Source organism: Lissotriton helveticus, chromosome 5_1 (genome assembly GCF_964261635.1).
Source record: "Lissotriton helveticus chromosome 5_1, aLisHel1.1, whole genome shotgun sequence".
NCBI classification, from domain to species: domain Eukaryota; kingdom Metazoa; phylum Chordata; class Amphibia; order Caudata; family Salamandridae; genus Lissotriton; species Lissotriton helveticus.
This window is the reverse complement of record NC_136065.1, coordinates 861,629,202-861,656,765: the sequence shown is the minus strand read 5'-3', so window position 1 is coordinate 861,656,765 and position 27,564 is coordinate 861,629,202. Positions and strand designations below refer to the sequence as shown.

General features: G+C 42.5%; 1 protein-coding gene across 3 annotated transcripts in view; it reads left to right on the top strand.

The window, feature by feature from the left end:
* The window catches only part of ARHGEF10L (Rho guanine nucleotide exchange factor 10 like), a 640,241-nt gene that overhangs the window by 336,125 nt on the left and 276,552 nt on the right, over window positions 1–27,564 (top strand). For all 3 annotated transcript variants that reach the window (XM_078643336.1, XM_078643335.1, XM_078643337.1), the window contains exon 7: window positions 4,008–4,177. In XM_078643336.1, the coding sequence (XP_078499462.1) occupies window positions 4,008–4,177 (170 nt within the window). The remainder of the gene's footprint in view (window positions 1–4,007; window positions 4,178–27,564) is intronic.

Genomic DNA, 27,564 nt, shown 5'->3' with positions numbered 1-27,564 from the left:
GAATATATTCAATTATTTCTCAAATAAATTCATGGTACAAGATCAATTCAAGTTGTACAAATTGCACTTTGTAAACACCAGGTAATGATGGGCTGTCTGTTGAATTCTACCAGACGTGGAATTGCTGTGGAAGCCATTGCTAGCTATGCATAAGAAGGGGTTGTGTGATGGAAAAATGCATGCCTTAACAACGCATGCCTTAACCACGTGGTCTAAACCCGACTGCGTCTTTCCCTCGCATGCCTTTACCATGCACGCCTTTACCACGCAATTTCGTGGTAAAGACATGTTTGGTAAAGGTCACACTCCTGTCCCTCTGCCCTAAACCCTACAGACACCCTAAACTTAAAATCCCTACTTCCCGCCTACCCCAGCCCAACTGTTTCCTCAACCTGAAAACTGCCTATCCTGTCCCCCACCCTGAGCCCTACAACTCAGCCCCCTTAAAACTATGCCAACCCCAGCCCCCTCCCATAGCGCTAAAACCAGCCCCTACCCCTTAAAACCTAACCCTGCCCCAGCCCAACTGATCCCTCCGCTTTAAAACTGCCCCTTTCCTGTCCCCTGCCCTGAGCTCTAAAACTCCCCACCCCAGCCCTGCCAACTGCTCCGACCCCTCAACCCCAAAACTACCCCAGCCTAAATAATCTACCCCCACCTCTGTCTCCTGCCCCAAGAGCTAAAACGCCCAACTACCCCCTCCACCTGAAAACTGCCCCTGCCCTGAACCCTAAAACTCCCGTCCCCCAGCCCTGAAAACTACCCTGACCCCTTCCAGCCCTGAAAACTGCCCCACAACCCCTACAAATTACCCACCCACCCCCTCAAAAGCCTGCCTACCTCTCCTCCTCGCCGCGATCCTTCCTCTTCTTGCTTCCTGCTCTTCTGCCTGACAGCAGCAGCAACAACTAGACCGCGGATATGCCTTTAACCATGAATATGCGTGGTTAAGGCATATTCATGGTTTAGACGTGCGTGCTTCCGCCTATGTGCTTTAGCCCCGCTTAGCTCATGCTGCATGGTTAAGACTGTTTAACATAAGGAGGTGTTTGAAACGGGAGTATTACCAACTTCACTAAGGTAGGCAAATATAGTTGTCTTAGCCAACCCTGGGAGGGATCCTACTGATTGCGAATCATATCATCCACTGTCCATGATAAATGTGGATGCTAAAATATTGGGGAAAATATTAGCACTTAGCCTTAGCAAAGGCAGCGGAGGGGATCATACACGCTGATCACACAGGATTTGTGGGCGGGCGTACCACCACTAACAACATGGGGAATAGGCTGTGCAAAGATAGGGACCAAGTGCACTTGCTAGTCTAGATACCCACAAGGCTTCTGATACTGTTAACTGGGTATTTATAGACCACATATTACGATGCTACGCCTTAGGGGGCAGATTACTTCCAATGGTAAAGCTGCTTTATACTGTGAGCAAGGCAAGAGTGAAAGTAGGTAATAGAGTGTTGGATAGGTGGTCAATAGATAGAAGGACTTGCAGGGGTATCCTCTCTCTCCACTGATATTTGCGCTAATTACACATATGCAGCATACAAAGAATGGTATTATGGTGGGAGTTAGGCGGGAATACTCTCATTATATGTTGACGATATACTGTTAACATTAAGAAACCTGATGATCACATGGCCGGCGGTATCTAGTACATTAATGTGGGTGGGGGTACACTCAGGGTTCTGGCTAAATGCAGATAAATTGATTCCCATACAAGCGTCTGTAGCGGGGGAAACATGCCTACCAAACATTAAGATCCAGTTGACACACTAGTGAAATACCAATGAGTGTTTTTGAGCTCCGATTGCAATGAAACATATAAATCTACTGGGGGCAATGGGTGTCTGGCTTTGCTTGGCAACCAGGCAATAGGGTGCAGGTTAGAATCTGTGCCCAAGCTCCATTGAATTAGGCGTGGCGTAGCTCAACACAGGTAAGGGCAGGATCTGACTGCAGACCAAGCCAATGCTCCGATTCCCTTATAGGCAACAAAGGTGGGTTTGCCACAGAAGAGGGGTGGGGGCACACTACTTCACATCCTAGTACAGTTAGCCCCAAAGCATTATGGTAAATGCCGTACAAGATTAGCGCTTTTTTCAAAAGTCACTGTAGTTCTTCACCAGTGTTGGTGCAGATAGTGCTGTATATCTCTAGACACGTGTATGTGTTTCTGGATCTTGTCCTTCATCAGTAGAGAACAGCAAACTTTCATCTGGGGTTGCTGAAAATACTGCCAAAGTCTGTTGAGTGCAAGCCCTGCGTGCAGTCGTAGAGCATATGGCCAACTGCGTGCTCTGCATAAGTGCACCATAACAAAATCCTTGATAGTTACTGAAAAAACACATTTAAAAACAGAGTTATGGTTCTGGCTCATATTCCTAATAGCACTTAAATTCGCCAGTTATGGTTATGAATGCACATGGCATAACTCACAGTATTTACTGTGCACAAAACAATTTGCCAAGGCAGAGGGACACAAGAGACAAGAGAAACATCATGGTGGATGCTGTGCGTTATGTTGTGCGGTATATGTGTCCATAACTGTAACTGCCAATTTATTTGATGGATCCTAATGGAAAATACTTTTGGCACATATCTGAAGAGATTTGTCCGGATTGGAAGCTATATATTCTATTTTCCTTGACGACACTGAAAAATTTCACATTTCAGATATCTTCTTACAACATATGCAGTTATACCTAACACTGGTGGTGGATCATCAACGTGCAAATCCACCCTTTATTTGTCCAACCTGACAGCCACTGGTATATCAGAGCTTTTGACCAACACTGCTCTTTAGATAACTAGTGTTATTATGTTTTTAAGAGTTCAGACATTATACATTTTCAGATAGGTATTGCTTTTATTTTGCATTTGTGGCCCATCTATGGTCTGTCTGTCAAAAAATAAATAAAGTTTCCGGGTTTTTCAAATTTAGCAAATTTAAATTTCAGCAAATGTGTGCACACATACCCTGCACATGGGAAATTGTCTTATTATATAGAGATGAATGAGAGTGCTAACACACTACATTAATGTTGAGGAGGCTTTAGTCATAAAATCTGATTTTCTGCTGTTTTCTGCTTTTCTAAAAACAAACTCTGTGTTTGCATGCACCAGATCTAACGCAGCGTGGCAATAACTTTGTTGCCCTGCTCATTTAAGCCCATAAATATTGTAAGACTTTCCAAACCTTAACAGATGCTGGTGGTGTGAGACTTATTAGTCCCCTAGCTTGGCTGATCGGTGATGCAGGAGTGTGATAGGATGCACCTCACCCAGCAAGAGCACCACAAACCCAATATGATTGGTGAGATCATTGTGGGGAAATGGTAGCATGCCCACCCATCTTGGACACCATATCTAGTTTTAAAATTATTTCTGTATCCTACTTTTTGCAAAGTCCCTTGTGCTCAGGAAGGGTATCTTTCATCACTATAATGCATGAGTGGACTACTAAACGGACTCTGATTTGCATAATACCAAATTTTATGAAAAGGATAATTCTCCTATTGGTATTCAGCTCAAAAATATCTAGGACCGACCTAACCCACTTCTTCCAACCTTTCATTTCCCACTAAAGAACTCAAACCTTTCCTCTCTCACAGATCTATCATGGAATGGGTTTGGGGGCCGCATCGCTTCTCTTACATCCAGTTTTCATTTTCATAAAAAATAAGGAGAGGCATTGTGAAATGAAATTGGGAATGCATCTTTACTCCCCTCACTAAGAGGTTCAACATTTTGTACATTCATGGAGCAATCAGTGGTGAAACTTCTGGTATCTCCAGCAGAGAGGTTGTGGTCACCCCCCTACCCTATGTAGAATCAATAAGTCAGTAATAAATTTAGTCCAGAGAGGAACTAGTTTTAGTCTTTTCATCTTGTGTAAGGGAGTCTAACTCGTCTCTTACAACTCTTCCAGTAAGATTAAAGATCTAAAACCTTTTCTGTTCATAGAGGCCAATATCATCTCTCCATCTTTTACAGGTATGGCAGGTGGCATGATTTATGAGAATGTCCATCGCGACGGAGATCCGCCAGACCATGAAGATTTGGGCTGGAGCTCCAGTGACTTTGAGAGCTACAGTGAGGACTCTGGTGGTGAGCTCAAGCCCGAAGCAGAACCAGCCAAAGTCCGGGTGGCTTTCCAGCCCAAGGTAAAGTTGTAGGCCCTACTGAGGCAATCGTTGATTTCCAAGCAGCAAAATGGATGCGCATAGATTCCTGCTAAATTTAAGCCTTGAGTGGCAATTCAAGCCAGCACTCCTTCTTCTAACTTCTCTGACAGTGTTTTTATTTGTTTATTTATTCACCATCTTTCAAAGAACAAACTTAAATTGGCACAGGTTTAAATGGCTATGCAAACAGGGTAGGCAATTAGAGTGGCAACAGATGTTTACAAAATGTATAGCAGCAACATGTAAAGAGGAAATTATAGGCCTGCAATAATGTAGGGCTTTATAGCTTAAAAGATGCAAGTGCAACAGAGGAATAGAGGGCTGCAGTAGTCACAATACCTTGCAATTGCAGGGGATAAGATTACCATTTATAATAAACCTAAACAAAATGCATACACATAGAAATAGCTGCGTCATAGAGTCACTGTTGGTTGAGAAAGAGGCTAGGGTACAAGGCACTGAATATTCATATAAATATGATAGAAGGTTTCAAACAATTATGGCAAGTCTGATAGGTTAGTAAAAAATGTGGTAGTCAGCTATGCAGGGACTAAACAAGAAAACAAAAGTTGGAATTGAGATAAAAAGACCTAGTAGTTGGGCTAACATGATAACAAGAATTGGGCAGGGTAGAAAATAGGATGAATAAGGAATAAGTAGTAATGCAAGTGTGAAAAGGTAGGAAGAAAAGTCAACATGAAGCACTATACAGAGGCACATTGCATGGCTTCGCACTCAGTTTATAGTTGAAAGACTTCAAAACCTTACAGACAGTTACCAGTAGTATGGAGTGTATTGATTGATGCAAACTTTTAGCAAAAAATATTTTTAACTGTAAACATCCAAAATGCTATTCATTGGCTCTTGGCAGAGACTTTGTAGACAAAGGTCTTGAAAGTCTAGCTGATTAGATTGTATTTTTAAAAGAGTCTTGGAGTAACCATCTTCAGGACATTAATACGCCCTGTATCCCCCCTACAAGTCATTGATATTCCTATATCTAAAATGGTATTAAAGCATCAGGACTATTGCAAACCTTCTTGTCAACATCTGCAATTAACAAAACCATGACATATACCATGTCATTGATTTTTTATGAAATAAACAATATAAAACACACATGTATGTTCTATAACAATCCTGCTCTGCCTATTTTCACTAATCCCGCCTGCTCTAAAATATGGGATTCCCATGCTGATTCACATGGATGTTCAAACTAGGTACCCAGCATCAAAGCTGGAAATATTAAATTCTTTGGCTGGGATGCAGTTTAAAATGAGCACCCTTTTGTTTCAAAAGCATGTATTAGAGAACGCTATATAATAGTATTTTCCAAAAATTAATTAAACGAGAAACAAATAAGTAGTAGAAGGAGTAACACTATCTTTTCTGAAGATTCTTGTTTGAGTAGCTGCTCTGAAACATTTTAGTGTGTCATTTATGTATGGTTCACTTTTCCTCATAAAGTTGGGGAGGGAGCATAGGTCTGCTTTTCAATATGTCTCTGTTATGGGAGTTCTCTACTTAACTTGCTTTAGTTTTTGCTGTTAAGCTTGCGAACCCTGCAATATAGTCGGTTATTCAACTTCCCTCAACTTTGCAGCTACAGGTCAGTGTTGTCACCATGCTCTAGAAGTAGGCAACTAAATGCGGATGACATTCTCTGTCTGATCTTGGACTGGTGAGACTCCACGGATTTTCACCGGACCCCGACCTTGATTAACCCAGGCCCGGCTCCCTTGGACGATTTATTTGACCTGACTTCTAAGACGCCTTCTTTCTGACGCTTCCATTTTCAACACTCGCACCAGACCCTTGGAGGAAACGCTCCACCAGCAGTAGATCGGATCCCTTGGACCGATCCACTTTTCCCTATCAGCACCATAAATGAGACAACCATGTCCTGAGGATGGTCCAGATTGATAGAGGACCGAAAAGTCGTCGACACTGCAGTGCAACCACAGGCGCATCTTCTATTGTGGCTCTGTCTAAATTGTGATTATAAGTGTAAAGTCACTCCAACTCTGTCACTCACTGAGTCACCCACTGTATAAAACTTTCACTTTGCGCCGTTCACGCTGTTCACTATATCACTTGTGTCGCCACTGACCACTTGTACATATTTGAGCACCAAGTTTTTATCTGGTTGTCATATGAATTTTCCCATACTGTGCTGCCCCAATTGTATGAATATGACTCTGCCCTTTTTCTCTTTTGAAATATAAGATTAATTTCAATAAGTATATCGTTTGAACAATTGTCTCCTTCATTCATGCTTGTGTAATGCTTCGTGCATACAAATATATTTGCCTTACAAATATTACCTGTTGGGATATTGTACTTTATTATACTAGAAGTAGGCAAGCCAGCAAACTAACAGGGCGAGCGGGGTCAGAGCTGAGCTAAGGGTCTGTCTGAGCTCTAATAGACCATGTACGAGCCGAGATCCTTGAAAATAGTTGGCATCTAAATCATGCAACAAACTTCATGTAAAAAAATGTGATAGTCTCTTTAAATTAAAAAAAAAAGGTATTTCTTTTACTTCAGAAGAGTTTCACCTTCATTCAACAGATTATTTTTGTACAGTACACATCCTGAACTCCTGTATTGGACGTTGCTCTCATGTGTGAAAACGAAGAAAAAGGAGGCTCTGTAAAATAAAATATCCGCCTAAGAACACACAATTTGGTCAAGTGTAGAAGTCCGGATTCGTCCAAGGTTTTCTGGTCTCACATTATGCAATGTACCCACTAGAGGGCACTTCTTTATCTCCTTTTTAACACCAAAGGTTTATTCTTTAGTTTTAATTCTTGGTGCATGACGTTAGAGCATGGGTGGCAGGCAGAAGCCACACTAAAGACCAGCTTGGGACTCGACCAGAGCCAGGCCTCTCTAACTCCAGTCTGTTTCAAGTATTAATGTTATGTTACACCGTATTTAAAATGTGCATGTATACCAAGAAGGTTTCATGGTGCTGAAAACACAGAGGCAAAGTAGACCCAGAGCTTAGCTTAGAGCTAGGTTTTTTTACTGAGTTCTGCAGCAGGCATAGAAATTCATGGTTTTAATGTTTAAGAGAAGGGAATGCCATACATTTCGAGCAACCACGGCAAACCTAATTCCACCTAATTGCTTCCTATTAAATTTAGGGACCTCTAGTAGATTATGCTGAAATGATCTAAGATTATGTTTGGGAATGTAATTCTGGAAGTCAAAAAGTTGGGCTTTTGATTTGAAGATAATGCACCCTGTTTGAAAACGCGTCCTCAGAGCAACTGGAAGCCAGTGTAATTGTGCTATCAAAGGTTTGATGTGGCAGCATCTAGGCTGCGCCAGTCCAGCCTAACTGTCTGATTTTGAACCAATTGAAGCCCCTGACTCGTTCCCTTTGGAAGTCCCAGATAGAGAGAATTAGCATAATCAATATGGGGCATGGGCATAACTAGGGCAAATATGATCTGGATAATATCCTCGAGGGTAAAATATTTCCTGATTTTTGTTTTCTTCTTTCTGGAGCTAAACGAAACAGAACAAGGTCACTGCACCAATCTGAGGCTTCATTGAAATGTATTTATCAACAGTGATCCATAGACTTTTGACTACTTTTTTAAGGCCCTGTGGGACTCCCATCTCCAATAGCCAGAAGGAAGGGGTCCAGCTATACAGTTTATTTTAAATCATCATAATTTCTGTTTTGTCCGAGTTCAGTTTCAACTAGTGACAATCCATCCTATCATGGGTGTATAGCATGGTGTTCTGAATAAACTCTATAAATTCCGTTGTGTGATCAATATTGAAGAGCAACTGCATGTCATCGGCGTAGTTGTATATTTGCACCCCTTGCCTCTGTAGTGCGTGTACCAGTTGGAGAACATAAAGGTTGAAAAGATGGGGGGACAAAGAAGAGCCTTGTTGTACTCCACAATTAAGCCTGACCTAGGATAAACAGAAAGGGGAGCGGCGGACCGTTTGAGAGCAGTCTAGGATAAAATATTTATCCAATCTAATGCTGAACCCTGATACACTGCTGCCTCGACACACTCAATTAGGATATCATGATCCACTGCGTTAAAGGACACCGATAAGTCCAAGAGGACTAATGCCTGGGCCAATCCTTTATCTGCAGCTTCTCTCAAATTATCAACTATGGAAAGTATAACAGATTCTGTAGAGTGGGCGCTACGGAAACCAACCTGGTGGGGATCAAGAAAGGAAGAGTCTTTCAAAACTAAGAAGAGATGTTGGACAATGTGTGCCTCTAATAACTTGACAAAGTAAGGGAGTAAGGAAATAGGATGGTAGTTCTTCAGGACAGATGAATCTTCACCAGCTATTTTTAGAAGTGGGATGACTACTCCTTCCTTAAAGTTGTGGGGGACAATACCCTAACTTAGGGGTAAATTGAGCAAGGAAATCACTGGATCAGGGAAGTGTGAGAACATTTTTTGGGGGATCCTAGAAGGGCAAATGTTTTGAGGGAATCCAGATTTGACTTTAGTCATCCGCTTAGAAAGACAGTCTTCGGTAATAGCCAGAATGGCGTGAGTTTTGTAGAATTCATATCTTCCAAGGAGATTAAGGAGCTGAGAGGAATACTGTCTTTAATCCTCTGTATTTTATTGATTAACAAAGAGTTCAAATCGTCACACATTTTTGAGTAGGGACTACTGGAGCATTTGGGTGATCCAGATTGGAAAGCTCAGTGACATCAAATATTTCTTTGGTTTTGTTTTCAGAATGAAGAATTTAATTGTTTATTTGACCAGTAGGTCGATTTGGCCTCCCGTGTTAATTTCTTATAGCCTTTAGCCGCAGGACAAAACTATCCTTTTTGTCAGGCGAATATGCTCTCTACTATTTTGGCTCAGACTGGCATAACTCATGTTTGGCTTTCTTGAAATCATGTGTGTACCATTTTGATGCTTCACGGCAACAGATTGATTTTATTTTACTCCAGGGGGCATGCATGTTGCTGGTTTCTTTGATACAGTCAGTTATTGTCTTTTCCAAATCCTATAGACTCTCACTACAGATAGGTAGAGACAGTGCCAATGAATCACAGAAGCTATTGAGATTAATACGATTCCAGTTTCTGGAAAAGGTGCCTGGACGGGTAGGGGCTTCATAAGTGTTAAATCATGTACATCAAATTAAATTAGACGATAGTCCGACAATGTACATTGGGAGTCTGTGAGGTTGGATAGAGTTAGGTTTAATGACCAGACCTGATCTAATATGTGACCATTAATATGTGTGGCTAAGAATGCCTGTTGATCTAAGTTCAGATTATTAAGATGATCAGCAAGGTCAAGGAAGGTATGGCCACCATTGTCCTCATTTGGCCAGAAATTAAAGTCTCCAAGAAGTAATATTTTTGTGTAATCCATGACCAAGACAGGTGAATAAACTGCTAAAAGTAAATGAACTTCAGACATGTACCCTCGGAGTCTGTATATGAGGATGCACATTACGGGAAATGTGGCCGAATCTTGTTTAACTACAATGTTCTTCTTTAGTGGTTTGACAACCTCTAGCATGCTTCCATCGACTTTGACCATGAAGTGGGCACTGCTTCGCATGCATACCTTTGAACTTTTCCCAATACAGATGCTTGCTTCTATTACCTTTACAGGTGGTGGCGCTCTCTATTTACATGTTGATTATTAGCGCCACCTTTAAATGGAACAGTTGATTGCACAAAGCTGCCATCATTGTATGTGCCCATGTGCTGATTTGGCACTATTGAAAACACTTTGTACAACCAATGCTTTCTTGCATTCAAAGGATCTACCTATTTTAATGCAAGTGTCTTGTATATAGGGTTTGCAGCTTAATTTCACAAGCCCACACAGAGCTCTGATGCTTTAAACAGTGTGGTTAATTTTTGAAAAACTTTGAAAGATGATAAAAATAACATCCAGCTGTGTGCAAGTGTTTGTATGGCACCAGCTTTTAAAGGCTGCAATATTTTGGTTTTAAAACTACACATTTACCCCAGGTACCGAAACCATGATTGAGTGAGTAGCATAAGAATTTGCTGATCTGTGTCCAATTTCAAGAAGATTTCTAGTAACTTCTTTTTACCTTTTGGAGATTTGGGGTTCAGGGAGGCTTATCACAATCCTCAAGATGACTAAGTATCAGCAATTTTCCATCCTATGCTGAAAGAGAGATTCTCAAAATGTAAGAGAGAAGCTGAGCACAGAGATTAGGTTCACTTGCTGACTCTTGTGTATGTTGTGTGTGTGTGTCTGTGTCTCTTGATTAGACCATTTTGAAGACAAATACTATTACTAAACGGTGCACTCCTATGACCAAACCGTGCACATCGCTGGTGGGTCTTGTAATGGCACTGTGCATAATGGAACTGCTTTGCAGTTTTTGGTTTACTATTAGGAATTAATATATGCTGATTGCTTTAATGATCCCCATGTCACTTTTTAAGCAAAATCAATCATGTTTATATTTGGAAAATCACCTCACAGCAGAATGTATTTCGAGACCAAGGATCAATGTAAAAGCAGTAACTCCTATCCTAGAATGAATATTACAGATGGAGTTATGAGGAAATAGCTATTTACAGTTTAGCCCCCTCTCCCCTTTTTTGCCGCACTTTATGACTATCCGGTACTGGTGTAATGACTCTGAGAGTGCACTGGGGCCCGCTAACCAGACCTCCGTGCCAGAGCTCTGACCCCGAAAAGAGTATTTCCTTGGCATATAACCAATTAGCTTAAGCTAACTTACTCATAAGTACCTAGTATATAGTTCCAGAGTACGCAGGGCCTGTACATTAAAGTGTCCCTCAAGGACTTCAGCACTTTTTATGCCACCATGAGTGTGACAAAGTAAAAGCATGTCTCATGGGCTGTCACTGGAGACTGGAAGAGCAGTTTTTAACTGCTAATGTGACTTCGCACTTTAAACTGGTGACAAAGTCATGACTTCCCTTTATAATATATATAAAAATCATCCCTAAGGCCTGTCTGCCCTAATACATGTTGCTGTATATCAATAAGTAGGACATATGTTATTATATCCCCTAATAGTAACAACCCCAAATTGTCGTTTTTACTGTAGAAAGGCTAGTAGCCCTATTGGCAAATACAGGGTTACACGCTAACAACTCCTCTGAGCTAATTTCTGATTGAGACTAGTAATGTTGGTACTGGATGGTTTCAAAAGAATTGTTGAATTGAACCCGACTCAATGACGGATTAAATGTAACTTTTGAGGATAAGTCAATTTAAAAAAGTTACCACTCTGTGCCCAGAGCTTCTAGGGGCCATTTACAGTTGCTGGCCTTGAGACAGCCTTCTACCCTCCTGGGGAGACGTGTGAAACAACACCCAGGAAAGGACACAGTAGAGGTCTGCAGTTGGAAAGACGTATTTCCTCCCCATGGCAGGAAGCCACACAGGATGTAAACCTAAAATGTGAGCCGCCTGAGAAGGAAAATAGTGGACACACAAGAGAGGAGCTGCTCTTTTGTTCTGGTGGACTGGTTAGTTTTTGCGACAGAGAGGGGGAAACCATTGCTAAAATCAGCTTTTCTGTGGTGTGTAGCCCTCTGGAAGTCACACCCCTATGGTGGCTATCAAGCTCGACATACCAAGAGAGCAGTTCTGCTATTTTGGGAGTGGGCAGAATGTGCCACTATGGGATAGCTAGATGCCACACTTTGCAGGTAGTCGTCATTAGGCAGTAAGGGACCTGGTAGCCCGTTGCCTAGTAGACACTGCATCCACAAGGGGAAATTATGGGCATAAAAGTGGCACCCAAGGCACACAGGCCTTCAGATCATGTCTGCACTGGAGAGAGGGCCGAAGAAAGACAGCCCTGCTGCTCCCTTGACCTGGCAAAGAGAGGGTGCACAAACGACTGGACTGTACCTGCTGCTCCTGGGCTGTGCCTGTGGTGCCCTGCTCTAGGAAAGTAGTCCCCAAGCACCAGAAAGAAGAAGTGAACTCTTAACAGTCAGTCGGTTGCCTTCCTGTTACAGCTCCTGGCCCACAAAAGCTGAAGAAACTGCGTGGGCGAGTTGGTAGTTACAATCGTTTGATCACCGCTGATCACTGAAACATAGCCCAGGAGACCTGGTCCCAGTACTCAAAAGTTGCCCCGGAGTCTGCTTGCCCTGGTGAATCATTGGAGTACAATTTGAACGCCCAAGATGGACGCTAGCTGTAGTTAATGGGAACTGCTGATTTCACTGTAACTGGCTACCAGTAGGACAGTACCAACTGATTTTGACTGAGCTTTACCTGGACTTCGAGGGGCATCGATCTTTGTTGCCAAAGTCACCCCACAGTGTTTGTGGACTAAGGGATGGCCCCTGGAAGGACCCCATCGACTGGATAAGCAGCCTTAGCGTCTTTAACATCCTGTATCCATTGCATCAGGACCACTCCATTGATGCTTATGGTGATCTGCCCATAGAGCCTGGAACTCGACTGGAGACTGCTTTGACTGCAGGGTAACTATCATGCTAAGCCATTCTTCCCTAGTGACTTGGTCCTTTCTGCATTTCGTCACCCAAAGTGGGCCCAAGTACCAGAAAACAACTTTATCAAAAGACTTCAAAGTAACACCTGTCTGTGGTAGTTGTCAATGCTTATTTGCACTTTGAGTACAAAGCAGTGATTTACACTTTCCTTTATAATTTATTTCTCTGGAACCCTCTGGTGGATTTAGTTCATTTTGGGGTCTAAACATTTATAAAATAAGATCTATTTTTATAAATTGCTGTCAGATGTCCATTGTGTTGTGTTTCTTTTTTTTTTTATTCAATTGTTTTGGTACTTCTAACTGGGTTGCACTTGTTCCTTTGTTAAAGCCTGATTGCTCGAAGCTTAAGCTACACAAGGTTGAGGTAAAGATTTTACAAATGATCCTGGCAGGATCTAAGTCAGTTTAGTGAGTTTATTATATGGTGAGGTCTTGCAATCATACCCATATAATATACCACTTTCCTCACAAAGGTGACCTTGATAGCTTAAGAAATGAGTAAAGGGAGAGGCTTAGGTTGAACGAGGAAGTGACATTAGCACTCTCTTATCTCCAGTGGTTGAAGATCTCATTTGGTCTGCTTTGGCATGGGCTCTGCAATTTCCTGCTTTGGTGAGTGTTGTCTGTGCTAATGCTATGTTTTCTGCTTGTCTCCTTCCCCGCTGCCCTCCGCTTCTGCTGCCCTGTTTGGCTGCTCAGCTTTCTCCAGACCGAAATAGGCTAAAGGAGAGCTACTGCAGGACTAAGAGAGATTTCCTGAAGGTATTTTAAGTCTGCCCACTCATTCATCCATCTATCCATCCATCCATCCATCCATCTGCCCACTCATCCATCCATCTACCCACTAATCCATTCATCATCCATCCATCCATCTTCCTTCCATTCATTTTTCCATACTGTCTCGGGAATTGGAACCTCCCTCCTATAGTACACACGGTCTACTGCGATTTTGCTCTCTCCATTAGTTCTTGGTAGGACATAGGGAGCCATACCACCACATAACTGGTTGAACCAGTTACCATGGTGTGTCATGTAGTTTGATTATTTTCAGACTTTGAGTACCAGGAGCACACATGTACATGTTCGTTGGGGTTGTAATCGTTCGGTGGGCCTGTGTTACCTTTTTTGTACGCCTTCCCACCCCCACTTGGTGAACTGAATGTTGATGAGTTGTTTGTATTATTTTCATGCTAAAATTTGCTGCATCCAGTGCCTTCTTACGCCTCAGTGTAGTATTGGCATCAAAAGTGAAATAATATTGCTATGGCACTCATTCTCATCAGGCTGCTAATCTCCAGTTATCCCCAAAATTGGGATTACAACTAGTGTAACAAGAACACAGATTTTTTTCTTACAGAAAGTTTGTCACTTACAACCTGGTGGAAGTTGTGCTGGGAATACACTATAAATTCCTAATTTTGTAAATCAATTGAGAAAATCCCCAGTATTACTGTTCTTCCCATTATGAAGTGTAGAACTTGGAATGGGGAAGTAATGTCAAACCCAGTATATACTTGATCCCCCAGTATTGGTATTTACAGGGCACGGTTTTATCACTCCAAATATTGTGGTACTTGTAGTGGGGTCTTATGTGAAAGACCATGCTTCTTCCCCCTGCGTTTCACAGTTCTTCTGTTCCACATTTTTTCAGAGGTTTTGCACCGTCTCTGCTTGTTTTCTTCCCACTTATTCAGTTTCTTTTCACTGTTCCTTCTACTTTCTCCTCTCATATTCTTGTATGTCCTATTGTCTATCCTGTATTTCCCTTTTCTTCTCTAAAGCCACTGTCACTTCTTTCTTCACTGTTGTTCATCTATTTATGCAAAATAAAATACTGGGCCAACTAACCTGCAACCAACTAGCATATAACAACGACCTTGCCAGAAACATGTGATCCTCGTCAGCTTTCCTGGCCAAACAGCACCAACATCGCAGAGCCCAACGTCCCAAGATAGGGAACAACCTCAGACTCGCGTATGCTTTGAAGCAGATTTATTTGAGTTCAGTAAACTCCTAAAAATCAAACTTTTGAAACCGGCTTTCAAGTTAGCCTGTAATCAATTTGTGAGCTATCAAAGAATGCCAGAGCTGGGTTCCTCCAACTGGACTCCCATGCCCTTGGATTTTTGCCTTCCTAATTTCTTGTTTTTCTCCCTCTTTTTTAGTGCTCTTAAGTGGACCAGGAAACATTGCTCAAAGGTTTTAAATAAACTAAACTTTCTGCCTTCGTCCTAACTTCATTTCTTGTTCTTCTTTCTCCTAACATATTCTATTATTCCCAACTCTACGTTCTTCCATTTGCACCATTTATTGCCTGGTCCATGCATTCTCGCCTTGTATTTCACCGGCCCTGTCTTCTTTTTTAAATTCCATTATTGTCCTCTGTCTCTTTTGTTTTAGCCTGTCTCACTCACTGTTCTCACTGTCTTTCCCAGGATTCTCTTAGTTTTGCCTTTCTCCAAGCCTAATGCCATATTTGCTGGCTTCTATCTTTTCTCCTTATTTTCTCATTGTTCTCCTCTTTCTTCTCTTTCTTCCAGTCTCTCCAAGCATGGGCATGCATGAGGCAGTTGCTACCCCTGAGGTCCCTGGCACTATCCTTCCTACCCTGGGTTCATGGGTCATGAAGGCAGCGGCAGGAGACTATGTAAATGGGGCTCTTATGGTAGTGGCGTAAAGAAACTTGAGGGTGCCCCCCCTGCAAAGTACATGTAGGGGGCCCCTCATGCTCCGGACCCAGTCGGAACCTCTTAGGCCAGGATTCCATCGCCCGCGCACAGTGCTGGAGGGGGCCTTCTGGAGATCAGGGCTGCCCCACACCACAGGGGCTGCTGGGTCTTCTGTTACACCACTTTCTTATGGCCCAGCTTACTTTCTGTAGGTTCCACTTATTGCCCTTCCACTGGTCAGCAGCAGATAAGAAGGTAAAAGTTGGGACAAGGAGTCAACCCCGTGATGCAATCAGCAGCAGTGCTTAACTGGAAAAAAAGAAGGAAGAAAAAAAGGACAGTGTCCCAAAGTCTTTCCTAGCAGCCCACCTCTGCTGGCGCAGCTGTTTCAGCTAAATTCCGATGTTCCTGGATTCAAGGCTTCCTTTTCTTGATTTCACCTGACGCCTCTTTCCTCCAGCATCCTACACTTTCAGTCTCCTGAATTCATTCTTTCAGAGTCTTTCTCATTCCTCCTTTCTTGCATTGCCACTGTCGTCTTATTTATCTCTTCATTCTTACTTTTCTGCTTTTGTCTCTCTTGCTTTGGGGCAAAGTCTAATGATTAATGATTAGTTCTGGCACTAGAAATTGATTAATGGTGCTAACCACCCTCAACTATGGGTCCAAATTCAGCACTGCTCTGAGTGCACAGCGTCTCTAATGCTGCACCCTTCATTGTCTTGAATGAGCCTTCAAGTCTCCCTGTGTTCTCATTTCTCTGAAGCACACAGTCGATCTAAGTGCTTTTTGTTTTCATTTCACAACCCCGTGCATGTTCTTACTTGTACAGATGATTACAACATTCCATGTTCGACCTGCTCGCACCCCTCTTGTGCTTTTCATTTTCATCTTTCGATGTGTCTTTCATAGTTTCGTTTGTTTGTCTATAAACCCTTGCATTAAAGCATTACATCTTGGCTTTTGTTAACCCGTTTATCTCCCCCTTCGCCTGGCATACATCAATTTTTACTCATTTAAGGTGTGATTGGCTTACCACCTGATGCAAAGGTGTGGCTCCCCGAACCATTCTGGAAAGTCCAGTAGGTTTGTGGGCCTCTGTAGTTGTGGGCAAGGTGGTAGAATTGTGGACCTCTTTATCAACGGATATGCCTGTGTCTCTGTCGGCCACTGGAGGGCAGATTCGTAGTTGCAACCTGGCACAAATTGTCGATTCACTCACCCTCATAGGTTACACCCCGATGGACCAAAAAAGAGGGGGTAGGCTGGGAGGAGCTCCCTATACCTATCCAGAATATTTGTGTTTCATAACTTTAGGTCATAAGCAGCTTTGCGGTGTCGCAAGAGCCCTATTATGGACTTCGACAAGAATAAACCAGTGTAATTGATTGAGATGACTTGGACATTGTAATTGAGTCTTTAAATAGAATATTCAGAACAACTCTAATGGGATAATGTGTTGCTCATGACAAACAAATTGTGTAATAAAGGAACATTGTATCCGTTTCAAGTGATGAATTGTATTAAGCCTTTAAAAAGCTATTTTCACGAAACACGTTGGCTTAGATTTGAAACAGAGGACTGCTATGTGAAGCAAAAGCTAGTTTCTTGGGGAGTGGTTCTTGAAACAAAATTGAATGCCAACCCATTGTAGAAATGATGACTCTCGAATTCAGATTGTAAGCCATTGTTGAAAAAAGACTGACATTATTGAAACCGAAGATTTGGCTTCAGAGTAAGACCAACAATAAGTCAAAGACTGAATAGTTTGAAACAATTGGATTGTATTTAAGTAAGAGTTTGTGAGAAGCTTAATACCTGAAAGAGATTTTGAATCATTGGATGACTAGTTGAAGGATCTATTTCAATGCAATCATATGCAAATTAATAAATAAAAGATTACTTCTTGGTTGCTAATTCCCATCATTAACGGTGCAAAAATATTTTGGATAGGTGTAATGTGCTCCCCCAGCCTCCTCTTTTTTTTAGGTCTATCAGTAGAACTTGCAGCTCTGTTTACCTCCGCTGTCATGAATGTCTGCGTGGGCTGTGGCCATGACTTTGGCTCTCACGGCCTCTGTGGCTACGGACATGCATGTTGCTTTGTAGGCCTCTGCACTCCTCTGCGGAAGTGGGACTTTTTGTATCTCTGGAAGAAGGACTTTACAATAGGGCTTTACTCATGAATTACATTGCTGTCCTTTTCACCTTCTTGTTTTCTACTTGCTAGTGCTTTTGCCTCACACATCTTGCCCTCCTTCTTATGTTCTGTTGGACGATGATGGTTGCCTAGAAGATGTTAAATAAGCCATTCACAGCAACAAAAAGCAGAGAAAATGTTATGAAGAAAACGGAGATGAACAGAAAAACACAAACTGCGCTTTGTCAATACCCTCCCTATATTTAGCTATTTGTAGGCAGGCAAGACAAAGGCGACTTGAGTACCCTTAACAGAGACTACTTAATTGACTGCAAGTTATTTTTGTAGGGCGTACTAATTTCCAAGCTCATGAAAAAAGTGAAGATGAGTGACAACATTTAAACAACATGCACAGACAGTACAATAATGTGAGTAAATATGAATTTTAATTACAGAAAGCAAGCTTTCGTAATTGAAAGCTTTTGGCAATGAAACATGACTCATCGAAATGAGATGATGTAAAAAAAAAAGTGTCATTAGTCCTAAGCATTTCAACAGCCACAAATGTTCCAATCTAGAGTTTGTGACTCTTAAAATGCTTTTTCTTATGTAGTAATTCCATTTTAGGAGATAGGACATTTTAACAACAACTAAAGTGGAATTTCAAGTGGATTCCGATTCAGTATCTTGAAGGGGCATGCTGTAGGAGTCTCTTCCCGAAACCGAATCGGTATCATTTGTATTGAGGTTTTCTGACTGAAATTCTGTGGCAAGTCATTGATATTTTCCCAACACATTGAAGACGGTGGTAATGTGCAAATGGGTAACGTCACCATTGTGAATGTAAAAATATCGTTTGTGAAAGAAAAGGCAGGCTTAAACAAACAAACAACACCATACTTTTTGTTTAAAACTTAGTCGAGTTTCCTTTAACAAAAAAAAGGTTGCTTTATTAAAAAGCAATCACAGACTTGGTTGACTACTGACCCAAGCCTGTGATGGCCTGGTCACAAAAATGCTGGTTGTAAAGACACTATCGAGCCTTGTGACCTGTATTTTTGTGACTAGTAAATAGTATATTCGGCCCTAATTCTTTTTTCAGAGTTCTGTGAGAAGATAATATCCTGATGGATGGCAGGATGGAAACTGGGTGATAATCATTTAGCTCTTCAGGGTCTGCTCCTGTTTTATAAATGAGAGGGTAACAGTTGACCTCCCGTATTTAAGCAATTTCGGACTGATCAATATGTCAGTGAGTTTTTAATTAGGTTCATCCAGAAGGGTGTAACTGAAGTGCTTTTCACTTTAAGAAGGGATGATGGGATGGTTTTAAGTACACATGCAAACGGCAAATAGTTGATAAACAGAATGCAGAACAAATCAAAACATTCACCTCCAGTCAAGAGATCTGGGTTAAATCCACCATTCTTTTGCTCACCATGCCACCTCAGTTTAGACCTCGCCATATGCAAATCAGTCTAGACCCTGTGCCTCATGGGAACAGTCCCGCCTGAACTGCCAGGCCAGGTCCTCTCTAGAAACAAGCATCCTAGGACCGATTTCAGGGTTTCACCCCTCATCAGCCAGGATAGCTTGACTCCAGTGGCATGGAGAGCACGGAACCCACGTCAGTGGTGTTTATCATTTCTGAATGGGTTACATTTTTGAGCAATGACCAAGTCACCCCTGCGGTTCTGGGTCGCATCACAGTATTAAAGGATAAACATTTAGGGGGTCATTATGATGACGGGCGCACTTTGTCCGCCCGTCACCATAGTGGGAAACGGGACCGCCCGCCATAAGGGCGGGGGTCCCGTGGGGGGCATTAGGATGTGCCCGCCACAGTGGCGGGCACATCCTGTAGTTTTAGCATTGTGGCGGGCGGTGCACTCTGCACCGCCCGCCACGATGCTAAAAATGCTTTTTTGCATTTGCATATGCAAAGCGGCAGGCACCGCGCGGTGCCTGCCGTTTTGCATATGCAAATGTGGGGGGGTACCATAGGTACCCCCCATGTGCCCCCTGACAGTGGTGTGAACCTGGGGGCCCTGCAGGGGGCCCCCGCAGCAATCCCCGCCTGCCTTTCCGTGGCGGCATTGCCGCCGCGGAAAAGCAGCTGCAGACAGGCACCCTAATATGGATGGCGGTGTCTGATAGACACCGCCACCATATGGTTCCATTACCGCCCCGGCCGCAATGCGACCGGGGCGGAAAAGCGGCGGACGGTGTTTTCGTCCGCCGCGGTCCCCCCCGCCATCCTAATATGGCGGGGGGGAATTAGAATGCGGATGTCGGGCGGATTGCCCCCGCCAGGGTGGCGGTGGCTACCGCCACCCTGGCGGGGGCAATCCGCCCGACATCCTAATGGACCCCTTAGAGAGCACCACAAAGTTAGAGTATCATGGTCCGTCAATCCGACAGGTCCAATAATTGTCTTTAAATGAACAAAGGATTGATAGTCAATAAATTAGAGTCCAAAGATACAAAGGCACCTTGTGGATCTGGAATTCCAAGAATTTTTTAATTCTTTAAGCACTCAATCTGATAGAAATCCAAAACTGAAACAGCCGACACGTGTTTTGTCGTTTTCGACTTTCTCAAGGCTCAAAAATTCATGAGGAGACAATGCACTCCAAAGCACATCTGGCACCGAAAGAGTTGTTACTCAAAATTGCCTTGGTGCCCTGAGGACAAAACTCAATTGATTTCAAACAGTTTTCCAGAAGTCACCCAGAGATCGCGACAGAAGAATTCAGTCCCATCAAAAATATGTAACTATGATGCGGTCAAAGGAAAATAACATCCTAGTAAAGACGTTGTAACGCCTACGGCTATGATAAGCTGATAACTGTGAAGTGTTACAATTGCAGCAGCATCATTTGCGTGGACGTGTCCACACAGATGATGCTGCTGCAATTGTAACACAGTATCACAATCTTGCTTTTACTGTAGATGTAGATCAATAGATTGGCTTTGAAAGGCATAAAGAAATAGGCAGAAGGTTTGCAACCATACAGGATTTTATCAAGTGTTTTGAGAATTGTTCAGAATGGGCAGGGTGTTGTAAGAGAAGATGAAGCCCATTTTAAGGGAGTTTTTGCAGGCCCTATGATATTGGTCCACTGTGAGTCTTTCAATGGGCTTTCTTAAACATATTTGTTTAAAGTTTTTTCCTGTCATTCTTTGGTATGGCTCACAAGATTTTTAAAGAAGTCTGGCCTTCTCTCCGAAATCAATTAAAGTAGGAGATTTTGGGGTGAGCCATAATAATAATAATGGTTACAGAGCGAAGACAGGGAAGTGTAAATCCATTGCTGCTTAAATGAATGTGCAGAGACCGAATATCGAGTAAAAAATTTGTAATTGCACAAATATCGTGTCAAAAATAACGTGGTTCAGGAATATCGACAGACAAATTCTCACGGTCAAGAATATCGATTAAAAAAAAATATTGAAGTGGTTAATATCGTTTGCAAAAATATAGTTGGGGAATAGTGTGGGAAGTAATTTAATTATATTACACTTATTGAATAATTTTGATTTATTATTTGTTTAATTGAGATGTTATAGTGTTAAATGTGTAAAAATAGTTAATTAATTTTAATTAACTTGTAATTAATTATGGTAATTGTGAAATTAATTTTAGGTGTGTGTTGTGGTGTTTATAGGTGTAAATGGTGGGAAGTAATTTTTTATTGAATTATTAGTTGGTAATTAATTTAAATTAATTGGTAATTACTTATGGTAATTGTGTAATTAATTTTAAGTGTGTGTTGTGGTGCTTCTTGGTGTAAATGGTGGGAAGGGTGTGAAGTAATTTATTTTTTATTAATGAATTATTAATTCGTTGTTAATTAATTTTAGTAATTAATTATGGTAATTGTGTAATTTTGGCTGTGTGTTGTGGATATTATAGTGTTAAAGAATGTGTATTCTCTGAATGTTTATTTATTTTTCACTAATATATAAATTCGTTATTTATTATGTTAATTGTGGAAATACATTTAAATAAAAATTGTGAAGTTTTTTTATTGCTGTGGTGTTATAGGGTAGGAAATAAAATTAATACATTTATGTTTCAAATAATTTGTTGGCTTGTTAATATTTGCTCCTTTTAAATAAATATTGTTTATAAATGTATTTATTAATTTATTTTATATATTTGTACCTTTTTGTTACATGTAATTATTATAATATGTGTTCTTTTTATATGTTCAATATATTTAATGGTATCTTTTTAAAATATTGTTTATTGTTAAGATTATTGAATTCTTTTTAATTGTTTAAATGCTATTACTAATTTTTGTTTCTCAGCTATCCAACACGTTCCCTACTGTTGTACTCTCTGGAGTGGGAATAGTAATTTGTACCCCTCCGCTATCCAGTACTTTCCCTACTGTTGCACTCACTGGAGTGGGAGTTGTAATTTTTACCCCTCCGCTATCCAACACTTTCCCTATTGTTGTATTCTTTGGAGTGGGAATAGTGATTTTTGCCCCTCCTCTATCCAGCACTTTCCCTACTGTTGCACCCACTGGAGTGGGAATAGCAAATTTTACCCTTCCGCTATCCAACATTTTCCCTACTGTTGCACTCTCTGGAGTTGGAATAGTAAATTTTATTCTTCCGCTATCCAACATTTACCCTAGTTTTGCACTCACTGGATTGGGAATAGTACATTTTACCCCTCCACTATCCAACACTTTCCCTACTGTTGCACTCACTGGAGTTGGAATAGTAAATTTAATTGTTCCACTATCCAACATTTACCCTAGTTTTGCACTCACTGGATTGGGAATAGTACATTTTACCCTTCCGCTATCCAACACTTTCCCTACTGTTGCACTCACTAGAGTTGCAATAGTAAATTTAATTATTCCGCTATCCAACATTATCCCTACTGTTGTATTTATTGCATTGCGAAAAGTATGTTTGAATTTTTTTAATAGTTTAATGTTTTAATTAATTATAGAATGTTGTTTACATTTTAAATTATTGATATATGTATATATTTTATTTTTATATAATTTAAGTTTAAAAATTAAATAAAGATAATAGTTAAATTATTTTAAAGTAAAGTAAATATATGAATATGTAAAAATTATGTTTTTTTATATTTTAAATTAAGTTTCTATTTTATATTTAGTAAAAATGTATATTAAATTAAAAAAATGTTAAAGATAAAATTAATAATTTATATATTTTATATATATATTTTATGTTATTTATATTTTTATATCAATATTTTTTACATCTATATTTTTAACTTTGATATTTTTGATTCAATATTTTTTTACTTACCTGTTTAAGTATAGGCAGTTGATATTTCTGCATTCTATATTTTTTCTTCTATATTTTTGCTGTTGATATTTTGTCAGTGAACCATAAATGAATATTTATGATACTTAGCCATTATTGCAAGTTTTTTGAGGCAGAACAGAAGTACCGAACTGTGGGGAAAAAAGGAGGTGTAAGGAGCCTTTTTAATCTCCTCTGGCAGGAGAGCCAAGTTGTGTTGTGGATTCTGCGTTAGACTAAGGTTTCTCACCTTTGAGAAGTTGGGGCCCCATTAGGATGGAGGGTAGACTTCAGTCCGCTTGCCACCCTAGCGGTGCTGGGACCGGCCGCCAGGGGTGTGGCAGTCCCACACCATCAATTGGGATGCGATCACCACCCTGGCGGCCGCATCCCGCATCTTAAACATTACCAAAGAGGCATGTTGTGCATTGCTATGCACAACGTGACCGGCACCACGCGGTGCCTGCCACCTTGAGCATGGCAATGTAGGGAGGTACCATAGGTACCTTCCAAGTGCAGACCCCCAGCCCCACCACACTTCCTGGGACACGCACCGGCCCCCTAAGCAATTCCCGCCAGCCTTTCCATGGCGGCATCTACGCCACGGAAAGGCCTGAACTGCCAGGCATCATAACAAAGGCACCGCCACCATATTATACCCTAGTTCCGGCTGGCAATCGTGACGATTGCCGACCGGTGGAAAAGTGGCAGACGGACTTTCCGTCCACCACGGTGCACCCACCATGATAATATGGCGGGGTAAATGTGGTTGTGATGGCGGGCGAATCGCCACTGCCGGCCGGGCGGTGGCGATCCGCCCGCCATCATAATCACCCCCATGGACTGTGGCCACAAACTCACGGTGTAACTATGCAAAGGATCTTGGACATGCAGGAAACGACCATCACAGTGAAATGCAGTTATAATATAAAAACCTAAAGTCCAAGCAAAGGTAAATATAATTTTTTTTAAAGTGTTTTAACTATTTGAATGACATGGTTACCATTTGAAATTTCAGTGGTTAGTAAATAAAATTGCCTAACAACATATAAAACTTAGAATTAAATTACCGTATTAAAAATGTCTCTTTGATGTTCCAAATTATATACGTTTTTTTGTTGAGCAAACAAAAAGGCAAAAAAGAGAAAACAATATATAGTATGTTTGAAAGTACAAGTGCCCACTCGAGTGCTACAGTGAGTCACAGGTTTTAGCCTGCGGTACCTTCCCCCTCCTGAGGCGACAAGCCGGGAGGTTCTCTTTGCACTCTTGCCTATTATTTTAACATTGCTTTTATCTTGTGTGTTGTTGTGCTTGATTAAATAAGCGCACTTAGGCTCGATCTGGAAAGCCTTTTTTAATTATCTGCATTGGGTGCGGAGCATCTGTTAAATCTTGTGAGCATTCTCGTTACCTTTCCAGGTCCTCCCCCTACCAGTCGCTGCTCGGGCCGCTCTCAGCCGAGCATTGACGCTGAGAGTACGGCCCCGGGGAGGCGAACTTGGCTTTGGCGGCCATATTGGGGGTATTCTAGTGCTCAAACGCGCTCTAGTCGGCCATATAAGGGGTCCCAGGACCCGGTGCTCGTCTTAGCCTGCGGTACCTTCCCCCTCGGGAGGCGACAAGCCGGGAGGTTCTCTTTGCACTCTTGCCTATTATTTTAACATTGCTTTTATCTTGTGTGTTGTTGTGCTTGATTAAATAGGCGCACTTAGGCTCGATCTGGAAAGCCTTTTTTAGTTATCTGCATTGGGTGCGGAGCATCTGTTAAATCTTGTGAGCATTCTCGTTACCTGTCCAGGTCCTCCCCCTACCAGTCGCTGCCTGGGCCGCTCTCAGCCGAGCATTGACGCTGAGAGTACGGCCCCGGGGAGGCGAGCTTGGCTTTGGCGGCCATATTGGGGGAATTCTAGCGATCGGACTCGCTCTAGTCGGCCATATAAGGGGACGTTCGTCTTCTCCGTGCAGCGGACGCGCACTGCGGACGGGCCGGACTCTAGCCGGAGTCATGCCAGAGTCCTGCCCGTCTGCGCCCGTCAGCGCCAGGGAGGCGCTAGGGGCCTGTCATTCTGCCCAGCCCCCTATTATCCCCATTACCCATCCTGATGACTATGGGGATCTGTCAGGCTCCCTTATTTCTCTTAGACCCCACCGACAGCCGTGCCATCACACACTGCTTCCTGAGCAATTGCTTCATGGTTCTATTTGTAGTTGCATGACCAACCCTAGTCTGTCAAATAATGCTTACGCCGCTAAGTCATCTAGGACTGAGGTGAAACAGGACCCTCTTCCCTCATCTAAAGAAGTGGGTTTCCTTATTAACGCTCGTTCCTTGGTCAGCAACAATTTTGCTTTCCGAGATTTTTTCTCGGACAGAAAACCTTTCTGGATCTTTGTCACCGAAACATGGGGCTCGGACTCAGCTGGCCCCGACCTGATTAATGCCCTCCCCGATGGCTATGCCATGGTGAGACAGGATAGAAAGGACCGTAGAGGGGGTGGAATAGGCATTGTATATAAGAACTCTTTTACCTGTCGTATGGAGCACCTCTTGTCTCCCCAGAAATCCTTTCAGGCCCTCTTTTTCTCTCTCAGTTCCTCCCCGAAGGAAAACTTTACCGGTATTCTTACTTATAGACCCCCAGGCTCTAGGTCCCCGTTTGTCGCCGATCTACTTGAAGTAATTGAACCATTCATCAATAGGCCTTCCCTCACTATTCTTGGAGATTTCAATTTCCATCTAGAAAATCTCAACTCGGCCGATACGATGTCACTGGTGGACTCACTTGATTCTCTCAGCCTTTCCCAAAAAGTGCTATCCCCTACCCACTCTGCTGGCCACATCTTAGACGGGGTGTTCACCAATGATCCCAGGTTAGAGATTGGTTCCCCTTTGCCCCTCTCCTGGTCGGATCACAAGGCAGTCCCCCTGGAATTTGTCTCAGGTTCTCTTCCTGCCTCTCCCATGAACTTGAACTGTTGGGTTCTAAAGAGGAATTATAGGGGCCTGTCCAATGAATCACTTGGCCCTTTTATCGCCAGCTTTAAGGCTCCCCCTCTCAGGATATTGATATCACTGCCCGTGAGCTTACAAGCACTATCTCTAGGGCTATGGACACCCTAGCCCCGCTTAAATCTCACTATTGTGCTAGGAAACGCCCGTCAGCGCCCTGGTATTCAGAAGCTCTTAGACTTCAGAGACAGGAGTGTAGGAGGCAAGAAAGGCTTTGGAGAGCTCAGCCTGATGCCGACTTTCGGATCAAGCATAAAAATCTCCTAAAGAGCTACAAAGCGGCCGTGTTAACCGAAAAGCAATCTTACTTTTCCAAACTTACCTCATCCCTCACTTCCCCTGGTGATCTCTTTAAGGTGGTAGATACCTTATCTCCTGTTCAACACCCTGATCCCATAGTTCCCTCTCAAGAACTCTGTGATCAGATCTCCACCTTCTTCCACACTAAAATTCTGGATATTTACACAGCTCTCCAGACTCATAACCTCACTCATGTTCCCCTTCTCAGCCTTGACTACACATCAGCTCCCAATGACATATACTCCAATTTTCCCCTCCTCACGATTGAGACCTTGGATAAACTCCTAGACTCGACTAAGTCAGGATCTCCCCTTGATCCCTGCCCTCTCAAAATTCTAAAAAACTGCAGGGACACTTTACTTCCCCCTTTTTTGGAAGTTATGAATAGAGCCATCTCCAGTGGTGAGTTTCCAGTTTCCTGGAAGACTGCCATCGTAAAGCCCCTCCTAAAAAAGGCCTCCTTGGATCCTGGGATTCTTAAGAACTTTCGTCCCATTTCCCTCCTTCCCGCTCCTGCTAAGATGTTGGAGGCTCATCTAAATTTCCATCTTAGCGCCTTTCTGGATAAGACCTGCCTGCTTGATCCATCTCAGCATGGTTTCCGAAAGTCGCATAGCACCGAGTCAGCCCTTACAGTGGTGGTCAACAACATCCGCGCTAAGGTCGATAGTGGTCAGACGACTCTTCTGATCCTACTCGACCTTACAGCAGCATTCGACACCCTGTCCCCTACCATTCTGGCCTCCCGCCTCAGTGAGATGGGAGTGAAGGGTTTGGCTCTGAGCCTCCTCACCTCTTTCCTTAACTATCGGGAGCAGAGGGTCAAACTGGGTGACTTCCTTTCCAATGCCATGCCTCTACAGTGTGGGGTCCCTCAGGGCTCCGCTTTGAGCCCTACACTCTTCAACGTTTATGTGGCCCCTCTTGCTAGGCTGGTTAGAACTTTTGGACTGGAAGTACTCTCGTACGCCGATGACACCCAGATCATGGTCTCCCTGTCCCAATCCGTCGAGACCACGGCCCTAAAATTTCGAAACTGTATGGAAGCAGTGGCAGGCTGGATGGCATTGAACTTCCTTAAATTAAATGGAGAAAAGACGGAGATCCTGGTCTTTGGTGGAAATAAGGAGATTTGGTCAGATGATTGGTGGCCCCAAACACTGGGAACTTGTCCCCAGCCTTCATCTGTCGCCCGTAACCTGGGAGTCATATTTGACACCGCACTTGCTTTTGAGAGGCAAGTAAATAGAACGGTCTCATCCTGCTGCGGGGTTTTAAGGGTATTAAGAAAACTTACCCACTATCTCTCTCCTGATGCCCGGAAACTCGTTGCATTTGCCCTCCTATCCGCGCGACTGGACTACTGCAATGCCTTATATCTTGGCATAGGTAATAAATTACTCCATCGTTTGCAGGTTGTCCAGAACGCTGCAGCGAG